This window comes from Excalfactoria chinensis, unplaced genomic scaffold, assembly GCF_039878825.1.
Source record: "Excalfactoria chinensis isolate bCotChi1 unplaced genomic scaffold, bCotChi1.hap2 Scaffold_68, whole genome shotgun sequence".
Taxonomy (NCBI): Eukaryota; Metazoa; Chordata; class Aves; order Galliformes; family Phasianidae; genus Excalfactoria; species Excalfactoria chinensis.
This window is the reverse complement of record NW_027315710.1, coordinates 381,190-408,200: the sequence shown is the minus strand read 5'-3', so window position 1 is coordinate 408,200 and position 27,011 is coordinate 381,190. Positions and strand designations below refer to the sequence as shown.

Sequence of the window (27,011 nt, the reverse complement as noted above, 5' to 3'; positions counted from 1 at the left end):
TTCAACACTTTTCTTCACCTTTACTGTCATTAATGAACATCTTTCAGACTTTGTGCTTTAAAAAGAAAGAGAAAAAGGAAAAGAAGAAAAAGAAAAGGAATAGATAGGAATAGATAGATAGGATCACGGTGAAGGAGTTGACAACACAGTCCATCAGATTTTGGAGAGATGGATCAAATTTGAGTAATCCCCCTGAAAGTCAGAAATCAGACAGATAATAATTGGGAGGTATCTGACTGAACAAAATGCAAGGGATGGAGAAATCTGGAGGGCAGTGGGAGGAGCGTGTGTCCAGATGGCCTGCTGAAAATGTGGCCTTAACCACGGCCATTTATTTAGGACAGCTGGAGACACCTGGAGGATGAGGGACATCAAATAGGCAGCAGGGAAGAGCAGCGGCGGACGCCGGGCTTTAGTCACAGGGCATTGGCACTGGCACCGCTGTCTGTGTCCCTGAACATGAAGGCATCTGTGTCCTGCAAACACGGTTCTGGAAAAGATCGTAAATACAGGAAAAGAAAAACAGAACAAAATCCCTTCAAAGACTCATATTTACAACTCAAAATGGACAGAACACATGAGATTTCCTCATGTTGAGAAGGGTTAACACATTTTCATTGATTTCTATCTTTGTCTTCAATTCCTTGTCTCAGTTTTATTGACATTTATGATCATCATTTAAGCTTATAGACTCAAAACTAATTAATTAATTAATTGATAGAAATACATCCATATGCGTCTTGCTGATGGCCTGATGCCCCTTTGACCTTCACAATTACCCCCAGACCTTCCTTGCCGGAGAGTATGAGATCCAGCAGAGCACCTCTCCTCTTTGGTTCCACCACGGCTTGGTCAAGAAGCTGCCATCTGTGCTCTCCTCGGATCTCCTGGATGGCACATGCCCTGCAGCAGATACTGGAGTGAAAAAGGCCCCTAAAGGGGACAAGGGCTTGACAACATCAGGATTCCATCTGCCTGCAAAGGGCGCCTTCCACTTGCTCTTCCTGATCAGGAAGCTGAGAACAGGCACTGTTGGTCTCCTCTGTTTGCCATTTCCATTAGCTCTGACCTGGCTGCTCTGCCATCCCCAGGCAGAGCTCAGTGCACTCTCACAGACGACAGTCTCCCTTCCTTTTCTCTGTGCCCATCCATTGTAAAGACTTGGTATCCCCCTTCTGCAACAGTGCAGATGTGGAAGCCATTTAACTGTGTCTCTGTGGCCCAAACAAGAGCTCAGGCCTGCAACTCTGCAAATATTTCTGGCTCATCATGTGTTGATGCTCTCATTAGTGCAAAACCCACAGAAGTAAACATCCTGATTGGAAAGCATCACTGGACATAGCCTGACTGGATAGCTCATCTATGGTATTAATGTGCAGAAGGTGGCACACAGGCATTAGTCCCACTGTGGGTCTAGGAGTTGATGTAGCAGCAAGGACACTCCTAGGGCATGGCTTTCCTGAAGGCCCTGTGCTGCATTTGCAGCTGCATGTGTGTGGGACAGCCCAGAGAAGTGGCACAACATGAGGCTGCTTCCGATGCCATTCACCTGAGAGCCCACAGAAAACTGAGGTTATGTCTGTTGATGAATAACAACATATGTTAGCTTTGTGTTGCCTTGAGCTCTGTAATATGCAGCAGATGGAGAACAGAGAAAGATCTGGCTCTTCAATGAGCTCATCCATTTAGTTAGCAGAGAAACTCTGCATACTCTGGGGAGATGGGTGACAAAGGCACTTTGAGGTCATTTACGATGACCAGAAATACTTCTTTCCCCTCTCTGGAGGTCAGCTGAAGCTCAGGAATGAGGTTTCTATCTCAGGAATTTCCCACATGGTTTACAACTCTGTCACACATCAAGGAGCAGCCCAGACACCTTGGGCATCACCCAGTGTATGTGTGTGAGCAACTGCCTTTGTGCTAAAGGACCGAGGACTCAGAGCAGGAGCTCACATGCAGGCAACTCCTTGAGCATATCAGAACAGAACCAGAGGAATCCCAGCTCCTGTGTGTCCATGGGGAGCTGAATCCCATTTCAGCCACGAGGTTTCCCTTTAGGGTTGAGATGCCTGCAGTAACTCAGCTGGATCACTGCCCTGCATTGGGTAAGTCCACCCCTCGCTGTCCTTGTCCGTGTGCCCTTATTGTTTCATCAAACAATCTCTGGTAGGACTCCTCATGTGTCTGGAATTATTCACTGACCGCGGAACATCTGGAGTTTAATTCAACTGATTTCAAAGCACAGTCATGATGCTGTTGTCTTTCAGGAGCTGTTGGCCAAGAAGAGCCAGGGACATCTCAGGTGAGAGGAGTGGGAAGGATAAACATGACATCCTTTGCTGATCAGCTGGGCTGGTCTCCTGGGAAACAGGGAGCTCATACAAGAGGACAGCGCTGCAGAGAGACAGCTGTGCCCAGGAGCAGCTCTTGTGCAGAACACAACCAGCAGGTGACAGAAGGAGAGGAGAGAAAGGGGAGAGAGCTTGCAGGATATGTGAGGTGTGAGCAGGCTGTGAGCTCACTGCAGGAGCATTGCTCACAAACCATGACATGGTAAGTCTCACTGCAGACAGTGCAGCCACTTTTCATAGAGGGCTAACTTATGTTAACTGCATGTTTATTTACTGTGGAAAAAGCCTTCTGCTTTAGATGAGGGTTTCCATGCTGCAGTATGAAAGCACAGCCCTGAGGGCTGCGTGTCCCAGCACGGCTGCAGGCTGAGCAGCCAGGGCTGCAGGCGGGTGCCCAGGGCTGTCGTGCAGAGCAGGGTCCCAGCTGTGCAGGGGGAGACGTGTGGGGGGAAGGAGCCCCCCAGCAGGGCTTCTGCTGACACAGCTGCAGCCTGGGGCAGGGGATCACAGCTCCACTGCACAACTGAATGTTTCTGAGGGCCATTTACAAGAGTAGAGACAAGGCAGGGATTTTTCATTTACTGTTCTGAGAGAAGGCAAAAAGGATTGGAGGCAGAAATCTAAAAGGCTGTCAAATCAGAGCACAGCTCTAAGACTCCCAAATATTTCTTCAGTCCATCGGTTGTTTTGACAACAGTCACACAGAATGTGCTTTCAGCCTCTCATTACTAAAAGAATACAAACAGTTTCAGTTCTGGTTGTTTTCTGCAGATATTAATAGTTCACTTGTCCTGCAAGCAGGCTGATTTGTCTAAGGCAAATTGAAGTGCACAGAGGCTGGGGCTGGGGTATCGAAGAGCAACTGGAGTAAAGATAGAAATATCCAGGAGGCTGGGATATATTTAGGAAATTAAAACAAAGAGAGTTGACTAATCTTCTACTCCTTAAGGTATGTTGAAGCTAATGAAAATAAATTAAAGTTCTGCAGTTAAATGAAATTTTCCAAAGGCAAAGGAGAACTTCTATAATATAGCAGGTTGAGTGTATCTGAGAATGGTTTGGACTTGTCATTGCCTTCTGCACTCTGAACAGGACTGCAAGCCCAGGAACAGCAGATGCCCAACAGCAGCTCCATCAGCGAGTTCCTCCTGCTGCCGTTGGCAGACACGCGGCAGCTGCAGCTCCTGCACTTCTGGCTCTTGCTGGGCATCTACCTGGCTGCCCTCCTGGGCAACGGCCTCATCAGCACAGCCGTAGCCTGCGACCAGCGCCTGCACACCCCCATGTACTTCTTCCTGCTCAACCTGGCCCTCCTCGACCTGGGCTGCATCTCCACCACTCTCCCCAAAGCCATGGCCAACGCCCTCTGGGACACCAGGGCCATCTCCTACGCAGGATGTGCTGCACAGCTCTTTTACTTTCTTTTCCTCATGTCAGCAGAGTTTTCCCTTCTCACCATCATGTCCTATGACCGCTACGTTGCCATCTGCAAGCCCCTGCACTACGGGACCTTGATGGACAGCAGAGCTTGTGCCACCATGGCAGCAGCTGCCTGGGGCGCTGGGGTTCTCAATTCCCTACTGCACACTGCCAGTACGTTGTCACTGCCTCTCTGCCAAGGCAATGTTGTCAACCAGTTTTTCTGTGAAATCCCCCAATTCCTCAAGCTCTCATGCCCCGGCTTCTACCTCAGGGAACTTGTTCTTGTCACTTTTAGTGCCAGTTTATTGTTTGGGTGCTTTGTTTTCATAGTGGTGTCCTATGTGCAGATCTTCATGGCTGTGCTGAGGATGCCCTCTGAGCAGGGACGGCACAAAGCCTTCTCCACGTGCCTCCCTCACCTGGCCGTGGTCTCCCTCTTTCTCTGCACTGCATTCTTTGCCTACCTGAAGCCCCCCTCCATTTCTTCCCCGCTCCTGGATCTGACAGTGGCACTTGTGTACACAGTGGTGCCTCCAACACTGAACCCTATTATCTACAGCATGAGGAACAGGGAGATCAAGCACGCTCTCAGAAAGGTGTTGCAACATGCACTATTCCAGCTTCAGTAAAGCGCACATCTTCCTCACATGATTCCCAGTGATTGTTCTTCATGTTTTATGCATCTTTGATTGTTTGATTCTGTAAGTTTTGTACAGCAATCTGCAATGAAATGTTGCTATTTATTTCTCTTCTTCTTTCCTGCCTACTTTCCATTTTCTCACTCCAAGAGCTCATGTAAACATCAAACCAGATTCCCCGAATATATTAAAAGATACCTAAAAGGCTTTCAAATAAAGACAATACCTTTTGTTTTCTCTCTTTTTACCTTGACTGGGTCTGGGGGAGGTACAGCCACAGACAGTAGCACAACGTGCTCTTTTCATTCCTGTTCTCTTTACGCTGCCACAGTGCTCTCAAGTCCTCCCATTTGTGCAGTCCTGAAGGTCTTGTGTGTCTCACAACAGTCCTGTTGTCTCTACAGCAGCACTCTGGGGCTGCAGTCAGCAGCTGGCAATATGAACGGCTGTGTCAGAGCTGGTCTCCTTGCTGGCACTGACGTAACAAGGGGGCCCCTTCAGAGCAGGACCAGAGAACTGGAGGCCTCTTCCAAATTTGGTGTAAGGACTAAACTTTAGGAGCTTCTCCCTGAGAAGACCTCGAGATCTTCTGGTGCTCTTCACTAAGTGACGGGGACAGACTCAAGACAGTACTCAAAACGGGGACACTCTGTTTTGTGGTTTAAATTATATGCATTGAGGTAAAAAGAAAAAGTATAACAATTATGACAAATATATTTATACATCTAAAAATATATTATATTACTACATATGTACAATACATTCATTTGCAAACATATATGCATACATAATAATTAATATGAATAACTGTTTTCAAATCCAGGACCTGTTGCAGGGCTTTTAACAGCCTCAGGCTCACTGTAGGAGCTGAAGGGGCTGATGGGCTGTTGCAGGATTTGGAGCAACTGCAGAGCTCATTGCCAGAGCTGGAATCACCACAGGACCTGTCACTGAAGTTGGAGCAGCCACTGGGCTCATTGGAGGGGTTGGAGTGACCACAGGGCTGTACCTCCTGGCATGCCTCACTTCCCTTGGGAGGCATTTGCTTCATTTGATTAACTTCAATCCTAGAACCGTTGAATCACCAGGGCTGGAAAAGACCTACAAGATCATCTAGTCCAACTGTTCACCTATTACCAATAGCTCCCAGTAAACCATGTCCCTCAACACAACATCCAGTCATTCCTTGAATGCCTTCAGAATCGGTGATTCCTGCACATCCCTGGGCAGTCCATTCCAGTGCCTGACCACCCTTTCCGAGAAGTAATACTTCCTAATATCTGGCCTGAATCTCTCCTACTGCAGATTCTAACCATTCCCTCTAGTCCTATGACTAAAGATACGAGAGAAGAGGCTGACCCCCAGCTCACTACAACCTCCCTTCAGAAAGTTACCGAAAGCAATAAGGTTTCCCTGAGCCTCCTCATATGACTTCAGGTTCAAGGACACAGACAGCGGTGCCAGTGCCAATGCCCTGTGACTAAAGCCCGGTGTCCGCCGCTGTGCTTCCCTGCTGCCTATTTCATGTCCCTCATCCTCCAGGTGACTCCAGATCTCCTAAATAAATGTCTGTGGTTAAGGCCATGTTTTCAGCAGGCCATCTAGACGCATGCTCCTGCCACTGCCCTCCAGATTTCTTCATCCCTTGCTCTTTGTTCACTCAGATACCTCCCAATTATCTGTCTGATTTCTGACTTTCAAGGGGATTACTCAAATTTGCTCCATCACTCCAACGTCTGATGGACAGTGTTGTCAAATTCTTCACTGTGACTCTATCTATCCTTTCATATCTATCATTTTTCTTTTTCTTCTTTTCCTTTTTCTTCTTCTCTTCCTTTTTCTTTTTCTCTTTCTCTCTCTCTCTCTTTTTTTTTTTTTAAAGCACAATGTCTGAGTGATGTTCATTAATGTCAGTGAAAGTGAAAAAGTGATTTGAAGACAAAGATAGAAATGAATAACTTTGTACCCTCATTTACACTTCCACATACCCTCAAGTACACTTCCATTAGCCATTAACAATTACACTTTGTTATACCATCAAAACAGTTTGTCAAACAATACAGTTCTTCAGTTCCCATAAGACCCTTAATGCCATATATCTTTCCATTAACAGTCTGTATTATTCAGTTATAAACACCTCAATGCAGAACCAGCACTCACTGGCCCACTTCCCTCACACACTTTCTCACAAGCAGAACATAGTATTACATAAATGGGTTGACACTCATTAAATAGGATAATAAAAAGTGCTTTTTAAAGTATGTTAAGAGTAAAAGGAAGACTAGGGAAACTGTGGGTCCCCTGCTAAGTGAGAGGCATGGTCTGGTGACAGGGGATGCTGAGAAGGTGATGATACCAAAGGCCTTCTTTGCTTCTGTCTGCAGTGAAAAATCTCTCAGGAATCCCAGGCCCGTAAGCTTAGTGGGAGGGTCTGGGGAATGGAAGACTTGTCTTTAGTCAGGGATGAGGTGGTCCATGAGCACCTAGGCCATACCAATGTTCATAAATCCATGGGACCGGATGCGGTGCATCTATGGGTGCTGAGGGAGCTGGAAGAAGTGACAGCCGCTCTCTATAATCTTTGAGAGGTCTTGGAGAATGGGAGAGGTGCCTGAAGACTGGAGGATAGCCAATGTCGCTCCAGTCTTCAAAGAGCGCATGAAGGAAGATCCAGGTAATTATAGGCCAGGCAGCTTCACCTCTGTCCTTTGAAATGTGGTGGAACAGCTTGTGCAGGATGCCATCTCCAGACAGCTGGAAGAAAGGGAGGTTATCAGGAGTAGTCAACATGTGTCCACCAAGGGGAGGTCGTGCTCGACCAACCTGGTAGCCTTCTATGACATTTTCACTGGCTTTGTAGATGGGGAGAGAGCAGTGGATGTCATCTACCTTGATTTCAGCAAGGCATTTGATACTGTCCCCATGACATTCGTATAACAAAGCTGAGGAAGTGTGGGATAGATGAGTGGACAGTGAGGTGGGTTGAGAACTGTCTGACTGGCAGAGCACAGAGGGTCGTTGTTGGCGGTGCAGAGTCTGGTTGGTGACCTGTAAGTAGCGGTGTTTCCCAGGGGTCAGGGCTGGGTCCAGTCTTGTTCAACATCTTTATCAGCAAACTTGACAAAGGAATAGTGGCCACCCTCAGCAAGTTTGCTGATGAAACAAAGTTGGGAGGATTGGCTGACATGCCTGTGGGCTGTTCTTCCATTCAGCGAGACCTGGACAGGCTGGAGAGCTGGGCAGTAAGAATCCAGATGGGGTTTTAAAAAAGCAGGTGTAGAGTCTTGCACTTAGGGAGGAATAATTGCATGCACCAGGGCAGGCTGGGGGATGAGCTTCTGGAGAGGAGCGCTGCAGAGAGGGACCTGGGTTTCCTGATGGATGACAGGTTAGCCATGAGCCAGCAGTGTGCCCTTGTGGCCAAAAAAAAAACCATGGATCTCTTGGAAACACTGAAGTAAATGGCTACAAAGATTGCGAAGGTTCTGGATCATCTGTCATATGAATAAAAGCTAAGTGAGCTGGATCTGTTTAGCCTTGAAAAAGAAGTCTGAGAGGGGACCTGATCCAGGACTATAAATATCTGAGGTGTGGGTGGCAAAGCGGTGAGACCGAACTCTTTTCAGCAGTGTGTGGAGACAGGACAAGGGGAAATGGCCGGAAACTGGAGCATAGGAAGTTCCACACGAATGTGCGCAAGAACTTCTTTAAGGTGAGGGTGACGGAGCACTGGAACAGGCTGCCCAAAGAGGGTTGTGGAGTCTCCAGCTTGTCTGGAGATATTCAAGACCTGCCCGGACGCCTACCTGTGCGCCTACTTGGTGTTCCCCAGAGGTCACAGCTGGGCCCTTTCCTCTTCAGTTTCTTTATTATTGACCTGGAACAGGGCATTGAGTGAACCCTAAGTAAGATGGCAGATGACACCAAATTGGCTGGGAGTGTGGACATGCCTGGGGTTAGAAAGGCCCTACAGAGGGATCTGGACTGGCTGGAGAGCTGGGCTGAAGCCAATGGGATGAAGTTCACCAACACCAAAAACCGTGTCCTGCAATTTGGGACGTGGAATGGACTTCCCAGGGGTGTGGTGGATTCACGGACCCTGGAGGTGTTCAAGGAATGAATGGATATTGTGCTGAAGGACATGGATTAGTGGGAGCTATTGGTGATAGGTGAACAGCTGAACTGGATGATCTTGTAGGTCTTTGCCAACCTTGGTGATTCTATGATTCTATGCTATTGTGTCCTTGTCTGTGTGCCCTTTTATTTTCAGCAAACACTCTCTGGAAGGACTCACCACATGTCTGGAATTAGTCACTGACCACTAGAAATCTGGTGTTAAATTAAACAGATTTTAATGTACCGTCACGATGCTGTTGTCTTTCAGGAGCTGTTGACCATGAAAACCCGGGACATCTCAGGAGAGACAAGTGGGATGGATAAAGATGACATCCTCTGCTACTGAGCTGGGCTGGGCTCTTGAGACATAGGAAGCTCATAAAAGTGTGTGGTGCTGCAGAGACAGCTGTTCCCAGGAGCAGCTCTTGTGCACAGCACAGCCTGCAGGTGACAGGAGAGGAGAGAAACGGGAGAGAGGTTCCAGGATGCGTGAGTTGTGAGCAGCCTTCTGAGCTCGCTGCAGGAACATTGCTGACAGACCATGACAAGGTAAGTCTCACTTCAGGCCATGCAGCTGCTGTTCATAGAGGGTTAACTATAAATGGGACATTCAATAGCAGATCTGGCTTCAGACACTGCATGTTTCTTAACTCTGGAAAAAGCCTTCTGTTCCAGCTGAGGGCTTCTGTGCTGCAGCATCAGAGCACAGCCCTGAGGGCTGCAGGCGGGTGCCCAGGGCTGTCCTGCAGAGCAGGGTCCCTGCTGTGCCCCAGGGGCTGTGTGCCGGCTATGGGACTCTGCCGCCTGCCAGTCTCCGCATTCAGCCTGCCCGGGGAGCTGTCCAGGGTGCTGCGGGGAGACGTGTGGGGGGAAGGAGCCCCCCGGCAGGGCTTGTGCTGCCACAGCTGCTGCCTGGGGCAGGGGATCACAGCTCCTCTGCACAACTGAATGTTTCTGGGGGTACTTTCCAAGTGGACAGTCAAGGCAGGGATTTTTTTCTTTCCTGTACTGAGGGAAGGAAAAAAGGATTGGAGACAAAAATCTAAAAGCGGATCTCACTGCTCTGAGAATTTTTCTTCCATACATTGGATGTTTTTCTATCCGTCACACGTGATTTGCTTTCAGTCTCTCCTGTCTAGCAGGGTGGAACCAGTTGTAATTATTATCATACTCTGAAGACATGAATAATTCACATATCCTGCCAACAGGCAGCTTTTTCAAACAGAGATTGAAGGGAACGGAGGCCGGGGTTGGGTGCTATAAAAGCACTTGGGGTAAAGACATCTGGCATGAACAATATGAAAAAATCCAGGGAAATGGGATAAGATCAGAAAATCAAAGGAAGTTTAAAGCTTCACAGGCTTCTTCTGCTTAAGCAAGGCTAAACTTCATTAAATGAAATGCAAGTACATGTGCTAAATGAACATTATAGTAAGAGAATCAAGATATTTCATAGCACAGCAGAAGGAGTGTGTCTGAGAATGGTCTGGTCTTGTTATTATCTTCTGCACTCTGAGCAGGACTCCAAGCCCAGGAACAGCAGATGCCCAACAGCAGCTCCATCAGCGAGTTCCTCCTGCTGCCGTTGGCAGACACGCGGCAGCTGCAGCTCCTGCACTTCTGGCTCTTGCTGGGCATCTACCTGGCTGCCCTCCTGGGCAACGGCCTCATCAGCACAGCCGTAGCCTGCGACCGCCGCCTGCACACCCCCATGTACTTCTTCCTGCTCAACCTGGCCCTCCTCGACCTGGGCTGCATCTCCACCACTCTCCCCAAAGCCATGGCCAACGCCCTCTGGGACACCAGGGCCATCTCCTACGCAGGATGTGCTGCACAGCTCTTTTTCTTTGCCTTCTTCCTCGGAGCAGAGTTTTGCCTTCTCACTGTCATGTCCTATGACCGCTACGTTGCCATCTGCAAGCCCCTGCACTACGGGACCTTGATGGACAGCAGAGCTTGTGCCACCATGGCAGCAGCTGCCTGGGTCGCTGGGCTTCTCAATTCCCTGCTGCAGACTGCCAGTACGTTTTCACTGCCTCTCTGCCAAGGCAATGTTGTCAAACAGTTTTTCTGTGAAATCCCCCAGATCCTCAAGCTCTCCTGCAAAGAATCAAATCTCAGGGAAGTTGTGTTTCTCATTTTTAGTATTAGTTTAGTCTTTGGGTGCTTTGTTTTCATAGTTGTGTCCTATGTGCAGATCTTCATGGCCGTGCTGAGGATGCCCTCTGAGCAGGCACGACACAAAGCCTTCTCCACGTGCCTCCCTCACCTGGCCGTGGTCTCCCTATTTGTCATCACTGGCTTTTATGCCTACCTGAAGCCTCCCTCCATCTCTTCCCCATCCATGGACCTGATGGTGGCAGTTCTGTACTCAGTGGTGCCTCCAGCAATGAACCCCCTCATCTACAGCATGAGGAACAGGGAAGTCAAGGATGCAGTGAGGAAAGTGATGACCAAATGTGTTTCAAAAGCAGTGAAGTGGCCATTTTTTGGTATTATTGTCTTGTAATGCAGCTTTTTACTAAATTATGCTCTCTTTAATTTTTTTTTTGTTTTTTTTTTTTTTTTTGTGTGTGTGTGTGTGTGTGTGTATTTTGTTTTGTTTTGTTTTGTTTTCATTGCACCATTTTGTGTGTTATTTATTCTTACTCATTTTTTTAAAATACTGTAATGTTATTCACCAAAACATCATTACTCAAGTCACTTCCGATTCTGCTTGTTCCTTTGTACATTAGCCCATTAATACTCTAAATAATGAACCAGATTCTCTCTGATCCTGAACAAAATAAAGGACATGCAGTGACTCTGTCTGTCCTCCTTCTTTTGGAGCTGTCAGGGTTGGATGGTCTCAGAAACCCACAGTCCATCAGGAAACATGCAGCTGTTCATCAATCTGTGCAGTGGCTTCAGCCTGCAACAGCTGACGGGCCATCCCTGGGCTCCTGGCTGGGGTCTGTGCTTTCAGGCTCACATCTGCCAGTGCCTCTGAGAGGCCAGAAGCAGCAGCTGGTTTGCACATTGGTTGTCAGGTCCCCTCTTGCTCATTCCTTGTGAGACCCTGCACAGAACAAGTTCTTGGATATGGGTTATCAGGTCAGAAGCTGCCAAGCTTCATAGAATCATAGAATCACAAAATTACCCAGGTTGGAAAAGATTTTGAGGATCATCAAGTCCAACCACAGCCTAACCATAGTACCCTAACTCTAACAACCCTCTGCTAAATCTTATCCCTGAGCACCACATCCAAACAGCTCTTAAACACATCCAGTGACGGTGACTCAACCACCCCCCTGGGAGTCCATTCCTGTGTTTAACTGCCCATTCTTTAAAGAAGTGTTTCCTAAAGTCCAACCTGAACTTACTCTGGCGCAACTTGAGGCCATTTCCCCTCGTCCTGTCACTTGTCACTAGTGAGAAGAGACCTGCCCCACTCTCACTGTAAGAACCTTTCAGGTACTGGCAGATGGCAATAAGGTCTCCCCTCAGCCTCCTCTTCCTCAGACTAAACAGCCCCAGCTTCCTTAGTCTCTCCTTGTAGGGCTGATTCTCCAAGCCCTTCACGAGCCTCATTGCCCTTCTCTGGACCTGCTCCAGTACCTCCATGTCTTTCTTGTGCTGAGGTGCCCAAAACTGGACACAGTACTCGAGGTGAGGCCTCACCAATGCCGAGTACAGGGGCAGGATGACTTCCTTAGTCCTGCTCACCACACCATTCTTGATACACACCAGGATGCCGTTGGCCTTCTTGGCCACCCGGGCACACTGTCGGCTCATGTTCAGCCGTGCATCAATCAGTACCCGCAGCTCCATTTCCTCCACACAGTCCTCCAGCCACTCCGCCCCAAGCCTATAGCGCTGCCTGGGCTTGTTGTGGCCAAAGTGCAGGACCCGGCATTTGGTCTTGTTGAACCTCATCCCATTGGTTTCAGCCCGGCTCTCCAGCCTGTCCAGATCCCTCTGTAGGGCCTCGCTACCCCCAGGCTGATCCACACTCCCAGCCAATTTAGTGTCATCTGCGAACTTACTGAGGGTGCACTCAATGCCCCCATCGAGGTCATCAATAAAGATGTTGAAGAGGACAGGCCCCAGCAGTGACCCCTGGGGGACACCACTCGTGACCGGTCACCAGCTGGATTTAACTCCATTCACCACCACTCTCTGGGCCCGGCCCTTCAGCCAGCTCCTTACCCAGCCAAGAGTGTACCCGTCCAAACCACGGGCTGCCAGCTTCTGCAGGGGAATAATGTGGGAGACAGTGTCAAAGGCTTTGCTGAAGTCTAGGTAGGCCACATCAATAGGCTTTCCCTCATCCATCAGATGGGTCACTAGATCATAGAAGCAGATCAGGTTGGTCCAACAGGACCTGCCCTTCAGGAACCCATGCTGGCTAGGCCTGATCCCCCAGTTGTCCCGCACATGGCACATGAAGTTCCTCAAGACAATCTGCTCCATTACCTTCCCTGGAACCGAGGTCAGGTTAACAGGCCTGTAGTTCCCCGGATCCTCCTTACAACCTTTCTTGTAAATGGGAATCACAGTGACAAGCCTCCAGTCTTCTAGGACCTCACCAGTCAACAAAGAGCACTGATAGATGATGGAAAGTAGCTTGGCTATCACCTCTGCCAGTTCCCTCAGCACTCTTGGGTGAATCTCATCTGGACAGTTGTGACAGTCCAGTTGGACTAGTAAGTCTCTGACTATTTCTTCCAGAATCATGGGTGTTTATTCTGCTCCCCTGGTTGGTCTTCCCCTATGTCGGGCAGTGATCCAGCTGAGGCAGTGCAGGCATCTCATCCGTAGAGGGAAACCCTGAGGCTGAAATGGGATTCAGCTCCCCACGGACCCTCAGGAGCTGGGTTTCCTCTACTTCAGTTCAGATGTGTACAAGGTGTTGCCTGCATGTGAGCTCCTGCTCTGAGTCCTTCAGCAGGGAGTCAGTTGCTCACACACAGCAGAGCTGCTGCCCGGAAGGACCACATCCATGCAGCATGGCAGGCTTTGGCTGGTTAGTGTGCGAAGCCGGGAAAACTCGCAGGCTGCGGCCCCAAGGCAGGCAAAGGAAGTCCCAGTGTAAGTGACATCACCAGGGCTGCTGGAACCTGTGTGTTGTGACGCTGCTTTTCCATGACAACAGCAGGCCCGACCGAAGGGGAGCATTGCTGTCATGTTAGGTACTGGATAGAGCATGTTGCAGAGGGGCAGACAGTCTTGCCAAAGAGACCTGTGGTACACCGCCATGGACAGCACAAGTCTTTTTGCGCCTCCTTGAACCCTGGCCAGGCTTTGTGGAGAAAGCCAAGAGGAGAAGGTGGGCACCAGGTATTTCCCCAGACTGCTACCTAGATTGGTTTATTCAGTGGTATAAAGGCTGGACCTGCTTACAGTGGCTGTGAATGCCTCATCCGTGGGATGGATGCATTGCTGTACAAGTTCCCCATGGCTGGGAGAGGTTCTCCATATCGTCATTGCAAATGGAGCTCCCCAGTGACTGTGGATCTGAGTGATGGGAAAGTGTTGGGTCAGCTGGTGATGTATCTTAATCGCTGAGCTCACGTAGCAATGATTAGGTCCACTGCCTCACTTATTTCCTTTACTGCTTTTGACTACAGACACTGCTTTATTTTTTGTATGATATTGTAATGGGCAGTAAAAGAAGCCTATCCCTTACGTTGGTGTCTCTGTCCTTCCTGTTGACCCCCTGGATTGACACAGCAGTATTAGCATGTGATGGGCACATAACTTGGACATCAGGAACATGACTTGTAAGGCTGGCATCAAGAGCGTGTCCTTTGGAGAGAGACTGAGTTACTTTGGCTTGTTGAGCCTGGAGAACAGAAGGCTCTGGGAAGACCATGTGGCTGCCTTTCAGTAAACAGGGCCTCAAAGGTCACCTATTTCCAACGCCCTGCTGCGGCCAACAGTGAGGTCAGGCTCTAGGTCAGGTTGCCCAGGGTGCCACCCAGCCTGAACTTGAACACTGATAAGGACGGGGTATGCACAGTGTTTCTGGGCAGCCTGTGCCAGCACCTCACCAACGTCTAAGTGAAAAACTTTGTAGCACTGCTTTTGCAGTCTCTGACTTACAGAAATCCTTTTTAATTTTCTTCCCTACTAACTAACTTTTAACCATCATTAAAATCATATGGTTATGCATGCATGTAATTGAGTTATCTAGATTTACCCGTGATAGAGGCTGCTGCCCCTAGAAGGTGGGAAATGAACAAAAACAATGGCAGCAATCTGAGGAAAGAAATTATTTTACTAAATACGAATAATATTGGAATACAAGGTGACACAATATGATACAATATAACTACAACTACTATATCAAACAAGGCAGAGAAAAAGAAAGAGAGAAAAAGAGTCCCCGAGAACCGGGGGCCTACTGCGATCTCTAGGCGACAGGCTGGAACGTTGCTGATAGAGCGAGACGGCAGGGATGGAGCGCTCCAAAGAGATAGACAGAGCGAAAAGAAGGACGTTCCAGCCTGGGAGTGAGATTATATATGTGTCCTCCTCCTCTGGTGATTCGTCTCTGGCCGCGTCGTCCCCTGGGATATGTAGTTTCCTCCAAGAGCTGAGTACTCGGGATGCTGCCATTCCACAGATCTGGAGCATGAACCTTCCACATTTCCACATACCCTCTGTTACACTTCCACATACCCTCTGTTACACTTCCACATACCCTCTGTTACACTTTCTTATACCACCAAAACAGTTTACCACTATTTGTACCCTCAGTTAATGATTCATACCGCACATGATGTCATGATGTAGAATATTGACAGCACAAAACCATTGGTTTTTCACATGGGCTCCCAAAGGTAGAGGCCCTGTGGGGTTCAGCATTGTCAGCATGAGACGTGGTGGGAATGGTCCTGTGAGGGGTGTGCTGCGTGTGATGGGTGGCTCTGGGCTCTCCAGGACAGAGATGCAGGGCAGGTGAGATGGAATAGGGGTACTGTATGTGGTGGGCTGGATGGAATGGAGCTTACAGTTAGCAGTGACATGGTTGAAAGCCTCTGTGTATGAATTAAGGGACAAGGAAATAAAGTAGGTGTCAGTGTGGGAATCTACTATAAGCTGCTCAGCCAGGAAAACGATACCAATTATTCTTAAGGAGTATCTCAAGAAGAGCCTCACTTGCCCTAATGTTTCAACAGCTTCCTAGAAATTGACATGCTGTAGCACACAGCCAATGGGCTCTGTGATTTTCATGGCCAACTGACTGTATATGAAAAACTGCAAAATGAGAAGTTATTCAAGGAGTGTTTGTGTCCCTTACTACCCTCCATCAATAATGGCAGTAGAAAGAGTGAAAGTCTGACAGTAACACACTGCTCTTTGTGCTTTGCCAACTGAGAAGAGAGAATAGCCAACAACATCACAGTCAAACCAGGTGTGATTGTCAGGCTACCATCTATTGGTGCTGTGCTCATCATCTTGAACTGAAGCTTGTGGCCCACTTCCCCATAGTAGTGGTGCTAAGCAAAAAAGTTGAAGGCCTGCCTGTAATCACAGCCTCCAATTATCTGCTCTAACACAGCTGTGGGGAGGCTCTGTTGGGAATGGCCCCACAGGGACCAATTACAGCTCCAACACTCTCTAACATTTCTGGACAGCATTTTGACTGCATCTCCATCATTTGCTTACAGCAGTCTTCTCTCGGTCCCCAAAGTTCACGGGCACCACATACAATGTGGGGCTCATTACAGTGCAGAAAGACCTAACGAGCCATTTCCCTCAAGTCTTCAAGGCCTGAACTTCTCCTCAGGGAGGTCTCAGTATTGCAGATGAAGGTTTCAAGGATCACTGACTGAAAAAGGAGATGTCCTATTTAAGGGTATTCTGTCTTACAGCAGACACCGAGATGTCACCGAGTGCAACACAACCCGTTTGACTGCAACAGGCAAAGATGGGAATGAATGGCGATGGAGGAGAAAGAAGGCTGTGCAGGAGGAGGGATGCAGGGGGCCAGTTGCTTGTGGCCAGATGTGTGGTCAGTGCTGGTCTGGATGGGTGTGTGGGAGCCATGGGAGGGAGCTGAATCCCCTCCAGGAGCCAGAACTACATCCTCAGGATAAGATACCTGAATGGACTCAGCTGAATCCCATTCCTATGGAAGTATAAAGGTGTCCAGCAGAACCAGGATCCCTGCATCCCAGGTCAGTGTGCCGGGGGAGGGACTCAACCGCCAGCCAGGCTCAGCACTCAGCCTGCCTGGAGAGCTGCCCAGGTAGCTGTAGGGAGATGTGATGGGGGGGAAGGAGATCCCCAGCAACACAGGGGCCTTTTGCTGCTCTCGGTGCTGCATGAGGCTGGAGGCTCACAGCTGCACTGCATTCTCGGGGCATTGCAGAGGGGACTTTACAAGAAAGAGGACCAAACATGGGAATTCCTGCCTTTGTTCTTTTTCCTACTGGTAGGGTAGGGATGACTGGAGAAATGGGAGACAAGCTGTATATATTGACACAGAGCTGAGAATGCTGTGCTGTAGCTTTGGAGATGAGTAGTTTTGTGAGCAGCATCCTCGTTTTCTATCGGCCTTTCCTGGCTCGATGGACAGAACGAGCATCAGCTTTGCTGATCCCATTCAGGTTTGAACCGCCTCCTCTGCAGCCAAAGCTCCAGCAGAGCAGAGCTGTATCTCTCCAGGCATGAGCCCATTTTCTTCTGCAGCACACGGGCTGAGAGCGGCTACTCAGGGCTGTGGACAACACATTCTGTGAGGCTGGGGAACGAGCTGAATTTCTTTTAATGAGACTCCATCATTAGGACACTTGGCTCTCTAAGAGAGGTATCTTTCCAAGCTGTGAGCTGCCCTGCTAAATGAAAATCTTTGCCTTAGCATCTCTCTGTTACCTGAAAGCCCAGGGAGATGATGTGGAGAGATGCTAAGAGAGATGTTGTATTCTACAAATAAAACTGAGCACTCTTGCCACTTCACAGTGTACCCACCTGGGTGGCTCAGGATAGCCTTCTCCAGAGCCCACGGGCAGAGGCTTCTCCTCTTCCACCCATATTCCAACTCATGACAACAATCGTAGACCGTGGATCTGAACCAACATTTCCCTCAGAGAAAGAAAACAGATTGGATTATACAGCAGGAGGAAGGTCACCAAGGAACGGTACAGGTTTGTGCCAAGAGAACTCGCACCTAACTTGCCTTTTTTTCTCCTGGGGTGATTCCCCATGTCCAGGAACAGCAGATGCCCAACAGCAGCTCCATCAGCGAGTTCCTCCTGCTGCCGTTGGCAGACACGCGGCAGCTGCAGCTCCTGCACTTCTGGCTCTTGCTGGGCATCTACCTGGCTGCCCTCCTGGGCAACGGCCTCATCAGCACAGCCGTAGCCTGCGACCGCCGCCTGCACACCCCCATGTACTTCTTCCTGCTCAACCTGGCCCTCCTCGACCTGGGCTGCATCTCCACCACTCTCCCCAAAGCCATGGCCAACGCCCTCTGGGACACCAGGGCCATCTCCTACGCAGGATGTGCTGCACAGCTCTTTTTCTTTTCCTTCTTCATGCCAGCAGAGTTTTCCCTTCTCACCATCATGTCCTATGACCGCTACGTTGCCATCTGCAAGCCCCTGCACTACGGGACCTTGATGGACAGCAGAACTTGTGTCACCATGGCAGCAGCTGCCTGGGGTGCTGGATTTCTCTGTTCCCTGCTGCACACTGCCAGTACGTTTTCACTGCCTCTCTGCCAAGGCAATGTTGTCAACCAGTTTTTCTGTGAAATCCCCCAGATCCTCAAGCTCTCCTGCTCAGAATCAAATCTCAGGGAAGTTGTGTTTATCATTTTTAGTGTCAGTTTATACTGTGGCTGCTTTGTTTTCATAGTTGTGTCCTATGTGCAGATCTTCGTTGCTGTGCTGAAGATGCCCTCTGAGCAGGGACGGCACAAAGCCTTCTCCACGTGCCTCCCTCACCTGGCTGTCGTCTCCCTATTTCTCAGTACTGGCATGTATGCCTACCTGAAGCCCCACTCTGTCTCCACTCCGTCCATGGACCTGATGGTGGCACTTATGTACTCAGTGTTGCCTCCAGCAATGAACCCCCTCATCTACAGCATAAGAAACAGCGAAGTCAAGGATGCAGTGAGGAAAGTGATGACCAGATGTGTTTCGAAAGCAGTGAAGTGCCCACCTTTTTGAATTCATGACATTTAATGCAGCTTTTTTCTAAATCAAGCTCTCTTTTATTTTTATTTATTTTGTGCCTTTTTTTTTTTATGTGTAAGTTATTCTTATTCATTTTTTAAAATACTGTAATGTTTTTCACCAAAACATCATTACTCAAGTTAATTCCTATTCAGCTTGTTCTTTTGTAGATTAGCCCAGACATACTCTATATAATGACCCAGGCTCTCTGTGACCCGTAACAGAATAAAGGACATGCAGTGACTCTGTCTGTCCTCCTTTTTCATCTGACGGGGTCAGATGTTCTCAGAAACCCACAATCCAGCAGGAAGCACACAGCTGTTCATCAGACTGGTCGGTGCCTTCAGCCTGCAACAGCTGACGGGCCATCCCTGGGCTCCTGGCTGGAGTCTGTGCTTTCAGGTTCACATCTGCCAGTGCCTCTGAGAGGCCAGCAGCAGCAGCTGGTTTGCACGTTGGTTGTCAGGTCCCCTCTTCCTCATTTCCTGTGTGTTTTGTTTCCAAAATGTGACAATTTCTCCACTTAACATTAATTTATGTCAAAGTTTAGACATTTTTCTCCTGAATATCACTTTTTATCCCAGAAATTACAAATTTTCTCTGATATCACACTTGACCTCACCAAAGAGACAGTTTCTCCTCAAAATTTTCATTCCCAAAAGAAGACATTTTCTACACAAAATTCCTCTTTTTAGCACAATTTATCCATTTCTGTCAAAAAATAATATTTTAGTCTCAAAAATGCAACAATTTCACCATTTAATATCAATTTATGTCAAAATTTACACATTTTCCTCCCAAATATCACAATGTATCCAAGAAATAAAGCATTTTCTCTGTTAAGTATCACACATGATCCTACCAAAAAGACATTTTTTTCCCTAAAACACTGCTTTTCATCCCCCAAAAAAGACATTTTCTACTAAAAATTACTCACTTATTCACAATATGATTATTTCTCCTGAACATGCGATGATTTCAACATCTAATATCTATTTTTGTTAAAATTTAGGCAGTTTACCCCATATATCACTATTTATCCAAGAAATATACTGGTCTCACTAGAATATCACACTTTATCCAAGGAAAATGGATTTTTCTCCCCAGAACACTGCTTTTCATCCAGAAATGAAGGCCATTTCTATACAGTTTTCATCATTTTTGTGTAATATGACTCATTCTCACCAAAATACCATTTTTGTCTGCAATATATGACAATTTCCCACTTAATATCATTTTAATTAATAATTTCAACAATTTCCACCCAAATATCACTATTTATTCCAGAAATAAAATATTTTCGCTGTTAAACATCGCACTTGATCTCACCTAAAAGACATTTTCTCCCCAAAACACTGCTTTTTATCCACAAAAGCAGATATTTTCTGCACAAAATTATTCTTTTTAACATAATATGACATTTTCACATTAAAATACGCAATTTTGTCACCAAAATTTGAAACTTTCTCCACTTAACAGCAATTTATGTCCAAATTTAGACGTAGTTTCCTCAGAATATCACTATTTATCCCAGAAATAATAAGATGTCAATAAAATAACACACTTTATCCAAGGAAAAATACTTTTTCTCCCCAGAACATTACGTGTCATCCCCATATGAAGACAATATCTACACAAATTTCATCTTTTTTAGTGTAATATGATGCTTTCTCCCCAAAATACCCTTTGTTGTCTCCAATAATTGACGATTTCTCTCCTTAATATCAATTTATATCAAAATTTCAACATTTTTTCCTCAATATCTCAATTTATCCCTGAAATAAAACATTTTGTCTGTTAAATAACACACTTGAACCCACACAAAAAGACTTTTTCTCCCCAAAATACAGCTTTTCATCCCCAAAACAAGACTTTTCCTGCAGAAAATTAATCTTTCTAGAACAATATGACACTTTCTTCCAAAATAATATTTTTGACCAGAAAATACAAAATTTCTTCCCATAATATCAAATTAAGTCAAAATTGAGTTGTTTATCCCCCTAATATCACTATTTTTCCCAGAAATAAAACATCTTCTCTCATGAGTATCTTACTTTATTCCAGCAAATAGACAATTTTTACACAAATTCTCCTTTTCATTTCCAATAGAAGACATTTTCTGCACAAAATTACGCTTTTCATAACAATGTGATGCATTCTCCTCAAAATACCCTTTTTGATCTCCAAAATATGACAATTTCTCCCCTTAATATCAATTTTTTCTTTTGAAATTCTTGAGATTTTTTTCCCAATTATCGCTGTTTATCCTGGTTAGAAAATAGTATCTCTTATATATCAGTTTTTATTTTAGCAAAAATATATTTTCTCCCCAAAATAATGCTTTTCATCCCCAAAAGTGGACATTTTCCCCACAAAATGTGGCTTTGTAGCACAATATGACAATTTCTCACCAAAATGCTATTTTGTCTCTAAAATACTGCAGTTTCTCCACTGTTTATGTGAAAATTTAGACTTCTTACCATCAAATATCACTATTTATCTCCCCAAAAAGATTTTCTCAAATGTATCACTATTATATGCAAGACCAAAGACATTTTCTCTACAAAATTCTGATTTTTATTCCAAAAAGATGCCACTGACTCCACAAAATGCTGCTTTTTAGCTCAGTATTACACTTTCTCCCCAATATTCTGCAGTTGATCACCAAAAATTATGCTTTTTCTCCCAATTTACTCTTTTTGTCTCCAAAATACAACAATTAATTTCAATATCAATAATTAATATCAATGTATGTCAAAATTTAGACATTTTGACTGAGACAGTGTCTACTTTTGTGTATAAAATGCCTTGTTTTGTGGAGAACATGTCTTTTTCCTGGGTTCAAGTCTGATACTTAAGAGAGAACTCTTTATTTTCTGGATAAATTGTGGTATTTGGTGAAAAATGTCTAATTTGGAGCATAAATTGATATTTGGGGGAGAAGCTCTCTTTTTTTGGAGACAAAGATAGTGAATGCTTGGGAGAAAATGCATGATTTCTGTGGATTAATTGCAGTATTTTGTGGTGAAAGTGTCATATTGTGTTAAAAAGCTGCATTCTGTGGTGAAAATGTCTTCTCTTGGGGATGAAAAGCTGTAGTTTTTAGATGAAATATCTTATTTGAGGGAAAAATGTGATATTTCCTGTAGAAAATGTCTACTTTACGGATTAAAATGTTTTGTTCTAACAATAGGACCTTTAATACCCAAGCTTGTTGTACCCTAATGCAGATTTTTATCCTCAAATTAAGACTTTTTCACCCAAATAGACTGATTGTTATCCACAGAATGAGAAATATTCTCCCCAAAATATCACATTTCTTTCCAAAAATAAAACATTTTCTCCTTTAAATACCACGTGATATTGCAAAAATTAGACATTTTCTCTCCAAAATTTTCTCTCCAACATTCTCACCACAATTTAGCTTTTTCTCCCCCAGAGTACCACTTTTTATCTCCGGATGTCTTATTTTTGAAAAAATAAAATAAAAAAAGAAATAGTAGCGATATTTTGGGAAGATTTTTTTGTTGTTGTTGTTGTTTTTATTTTATTATTATTATTTTTAATAGCGGTATTTTGGGGAGAAAATGCCTTTTTGGGAGATTCAAAAGTAACATTTTGAGTAAAAAAAAATTATCTTGGGATGAAAGGAGATTCTTCGGGAAGAAAATGTCAAGAAAATATTCTAAGGCTTAAAAGGAATTTAGTTCAGAAAATGTCTCCTTTGCATGATAAAAATCTGTGATTTGGAGAGAAAAATTGTGTTTGGATTATAGAGAGAGATTTTGGGAAGAATGTCTTAGGTTGGGGACAAAAATATATTGTTATATAGTTCAGCGTGTTCTATATTTCAGCGGTGTAATATACTTCAGATAAAATCGGAATTTTGTGTAGAAAAAGACAGATTTTGTGAATAAAAACATATTGAGGGGAGTACTAATTTCAAGAAAAAAAGATAATTTGGTGAGAAAATGTGTAAGTTTTGGAATAACACATATCAGGCAGAATATTTCTAATTTTGGGGATAAAAAGCAACATTTTGAGGAGATACTTCTGAACATTTAGGAAACAAATGGATGTTTTGGGGAGAAAATTTCTTATTTTGGGGATAATAAGCAGTATTTTGAAAAGAAAAGGTGTGGCATTTTTTATAAAACATGATGTCCCCCCTGTGGCGCAGGGGTAGAAGTGCCACTTCGCTACACAGGGGGCTCGAAACCCGGGAGTTGGACTCGATGATCTCTAAGGTCCCTTCCAACTCGCTCGATACTATGATACTATGATGTCCCAATAAAAGACATTTTCTTCCCAAATTACTGCGTTTATTACCAAAAAAGACATTTTCTATCCCAAGTGCTGCTATTTATCCCAAATCGCTCCTTTCTATGGTGTGGGGAAAATTTTCCCTCCAAAATATCGGATTGTTTCCTAAATGTAAGGTCGTATCTCACCAAAATGCTGCATTTTATCCCCAAAATAAGAAATATTCTCCCCTATATTTCACATGTTATTCCAATAATTAGATGTCTTCTCCCCAAATTAGCTCGTTTCTTCTTCAAAAAATAGGACTCTCTCCCTTAGATATAAAATTTTATCCCCAAATCAGGCATTTTCTCAACAAAATTCTGATTTTTTTTCCAAAAAACATGGCAACACTGCTTTTTATCCCCAAAATAAGACGTTTTATCTCCCAAATACCAAATCTGTCTCAAAACCTGAGGTAAATTCTTTCAAAAATACCTCCATTTGTTCCAAATAGTAAGACATAATCTACCTTACATACCTCTTCTTATCCCCAAAATAAGACATATTCTTCCCTGAACACCACTCTTTACTCCAAACATAACATAAAATATGGATTTTTATCACCCAAAGACATTTTCAGAACTACATTCATTTTATTGCTTAAATAAACATTTTCTTCCTTAAATATCCCTTTTCATCCCAATATAAATCTTTTTCTATACAAAACGACTATGCTAAACCTGCAAAAAAGACATTTTCTACCCAAAATTCCTATTATTATTATATATTATTATATCATTATATTGTGACAAAAAGAGTAATTTTGTGTAGGAAATGTCTTCTTTGGGGGATGAATAGCAGTGTTTTGGCGAGAAAACGTCTTTTTGGTGGGTTCAAGTGTGATATTTAACATAGAAAATTTTTCATTTCTGGGGTGGATAGTAATATTCGAGGGCGTAATGTCAATATTTACATATGTATTGATTTTAAGTGGTGAAAGCAGCATATGTTGGAGACAAAATAGGGTATTTTGGGGAGAAAGCATCATATTGTGCTGAAAAGATGAAATTTCTGTAGAAAATGTCTTCATTTAATGATGAAAACAGTGTTTTGGTGAGAAAATGTCTTTTCTGTGGGATCAAGTGTGATATTTAACAGACATAATACTTTATTTCCAGGATCAATTGTGATATTTGGGAGGAAATGGTATATTTGGACATAACTTGATATTAAGGAGAGAAACTGTCATTTTGGAGAGAAAAACAGGAATTTTATGGAGAAAGCGTCATATTGTGATAAAAAGCGAAGTTTTGGGTAAAAGAATGTCTTCCTTGTGGATGAAGAGCTGTGTTTTGGGGAGGAAATGGGTTTTTGGTGGGATCAAGTGTAATATTTATCTGAGAAAATGTTTTATTTCTAGGATAAATTATGATATTTGGTGGGAAAATGTCTAAATTTTGACTTAAAGTGATATTTAGGGTGACATCGTCATAAATTGGTGACAAGTGTATTTTGGGGAGAAATCATCATATTATGGTAAAAAGATTAAATTTGTGTAGATTTGTCTTCATTGGGGGATGGAAAGCTGTGTTCTGGGGAGAAAAAGTCATTTTCCTGGGATAAAGTGTGATACGGTAGTGAGATCATTTTATTTCTGGGAGAAACAGTGATATTTGGGGAAAAAATGTTTAAATTTTGACTTCAATTGATATTAAGGGTAGAAATTGTCATTTTTGAGACAATAATATTATTTTGGGCAGAAATCACCATATTGTGCTAAAAAGAGGAATTTTTTTGTAGAAAATGTCTCCATTTGGGTATGAAATGCAGTATTTTGAGAAGGAAATATCCCTTTGGTGAGGTCAAGTTTGATATTTATCAGAGAAAATTTATTATTTCTGAGATAAAAATTTATATTTGGGGAAAAAAATTCTAAAATTTGACATCAATGGGGAGAAACTGTCATTTTGGAGTAAAAAAAAAAAAAAGTGTATTTTGTGGTGAAGGCATCCTATTGTGCTAAAAAGAGGAATTTTGTGTAGAAAATGTCTTCTTTGGGGAATGAAAAGCAGTATTTTGGGAAGAAAATGTCTTTTCGATAACATCAAGTGTGATATTTAACAGGGAGAAAAATTTTCTTCTGGGATAAATAGTGATATCCGGGGGGAAATGTTGAAATTTTGACATGAATTGGTGTTAAGAGGAGAAGTCATCATATATTAGAGACAAAAAAGGGTATTTTGGGGAGAGAATTTTATATTGCACTAAAAAGACAAAATTTGTGCAGAAAATGTCTTCATTTGCAGATGAATAGCAGTGTTTTGGGGAGAAAATGTCTTTTTCCGGGGATAAAGTGTAATATTTTATTGAGATCGTTTTATTTCTGGTATAAATAGTGGTATTCAAGGGGGAAACTTCTAAGTTTTGACATAAATTGATATTAAGGAGAGAAATTGTTAATTTGGAGAGTTAAAGGGGAATTTTGGGGAGAAAGCACCATACTGGGCTAAGAAGAGTAATTTTGTGCAGAAAATGTCTTCATAGGTGGAGGAAAAGCTGTATTTCGGGAAGAAAATATCTTTTTGGTGGGATCAAGTGTGATATTTATCAGAAGGCATTCTATTTCTTGGAAAAGTTGTGATATCCAGGTGAAAAAAGTCAAAATTTGGACATAAATTGACATTAAGGAGAGAAATTTCCATTTTGGATAGAAAAATGGGAATTTTGGGGAGAAGGCACCACATTGTGCTAAGAAGCTGTATTTTGTAAAAAAAATGTCTACTTCTGGGGATGAAAAGCAGTGTTTTGGGGAGAAAATTCATTTTTGGTGGGATCAAGCGTGATATTTAACAGAGAAAATGTTTTATTTCTGGGATAAATTGTGCTATTCGGGGGGAAAATGTCAAAGTTTTTACATACATTGATATTAAGGGGTGAAATGAACATATATTGGAGACAGAAAAGGGTATTTTCATGCAAAAATACTAATATTTCATGCAAAAGCTTAACATTATGCTAAAAAGTTGAAATTTTGAAGAAATAGTCTTCATTTGGGGATGAAAAGCAGAGTTTTGAGGAGAAAACTATTTTTGTCGGGATCAAGTGTGATATTTAACAGAGAAAATGTTTTATTTCTGGGATAAATTCTGATATTTGTGGGAAAAATATTGAACTTTTTATATAATTTTATGTTAAGGGGAGAAATCGTCATATATTGGCGACAAAAAAGGGTATTTGGTGGAGAAAGCATCATTTTGTGCTAAAAAGATTAATTATGTGTAGAAAACGTCTTCTTTGGGGGATGAAAAGCAGTGTTTTGTCGAGAAGATGTCTTTTTGCTGGGATCTAGTGTGATATTTAACAGAAAAAATGCTTTATTTCATGGATAAATTGTGATAGATGGGAGAAAAATGTCATAATTTTAACATAAATTGATATTTAGGAGAGAAATGATCATATATTGGAGAGAAAAACGGGAATTTTGGAGTGAAAGCATCATATTGTGCTAAAATGAGTAATTTATTGTATAAATTGTCTTCATTTGGGGATGAAAAGCAGTGTTTTTGTTAGAAAAAAATCCTTTTCCTGGCATAAAGAATGACAGACAACATATTATTACTGAGATAAATAGTGATATTTGTGAGAAAAATGTGAAAATTTGGGCATAAATTGATATTAAATGAAGAAATTTTCATAGTTTTGGGACAAAAAAATTATTTTAGTGAGAAAGCTTCATACTGAGATAAAAGGAGTACTCTTGTGTACAAAATGCCCTCTTTGGGGGATGAAAAACAGTGTTTTGAGGAGAAAATGTGATTTTGGTGGGATCAGGTGTGACATTTAACAGAGAAAATATTTTATTTCTGGTATAAATTTTGATATTCAGGAGAAAAATGAATTTGGACATAAGTTGATATTAAGGGGAGAATTTGTCATTTTTGAGGCAAAAATATTATTTTGGATAGTAATCATAATGCGTTAAAAAGCGTTTTTTTGTTTGTTTTTTTTTTTTTTTGTAGAAATGGTCTTCTTTTGGGATGAAAACCAATATTTTGGGAAGGAAATGTCTTTTT

The 27,011-nt window shown here is 43.8% G+C and overlaps 3 protein-coding genes across 3 annotated transcripts; all 3 read left to right on the top strand.

Moving 5' to 3' along the window:
* Positions 1–3,466: 3,466 nt before the first annotated feature.
* On the top strand, positions 3,467–4,402 carry LOC140265157 (olfactory receptor 14J1-like). The gene has a single exon (XM_072361041.1). The coding sequence runs from the start codon at positions 3,467–3,469 to the stop codon at positions 4,400–4,402; it is 936 nt and encodes a 311-aa protein (XP_072217142.1).
* A 5,668-nt stretch (positions 4,403–10,070) lies between these two features.
* Positions 10,071–11,036, top strand: LOC140265092 (olfactory receptor 14C36-like). Its single transcript, XM_072360973.1, has one exon. The coding sequence runs from the start codon at positions 10,071–10,073 to the stop codon at positions 11,034–11,036; it is 966 nt and encodes a 321-aa protein (XP_072217074.1).
* A 6,700-nt stretch (positions 11,037–17,736) lies between these two features.
* Positions 17,737–18,687, top strand: LOC140265091 (olfactory receptor 14C36-like). The gene has a single exon (XM_072360972.1). It carries the CDS (start codon positions 17,737–17,739, stop codon positions 18,685–18,687), a length of 951 nt encoding a protein of 316 aa, XP_072217073.1.
* Positions 18,688–27,011: the final 8,324 nt, after the last annotated feature.

What these genes read in the sequence shown, in the direction of transcription:
- LOC140265157 (XM_072361041.1), top strand. Translation starts at nt 3,467, where the DNA reads ATGCCCAACAGCAGCTCCATCAGCGAGTTCCTCCTGCTGCCGTTGGCA.
- LOC140265092 (XM_072360973.1), top strand. Translation starts at nt 10,071, where the DNA reads ATGCCCAACAGCAGCTCCATCAGCGAGTTCCTCCTGCTGCCGTTGGCA.
- LOC140265091 (XM_072360972.1), top strand. Translation starts at nt 17,737, where the DNA reads ATGCCCAACAGCAGCTCCATCAGCGAGTTCCTCCTGCTGCCGTTGGCA.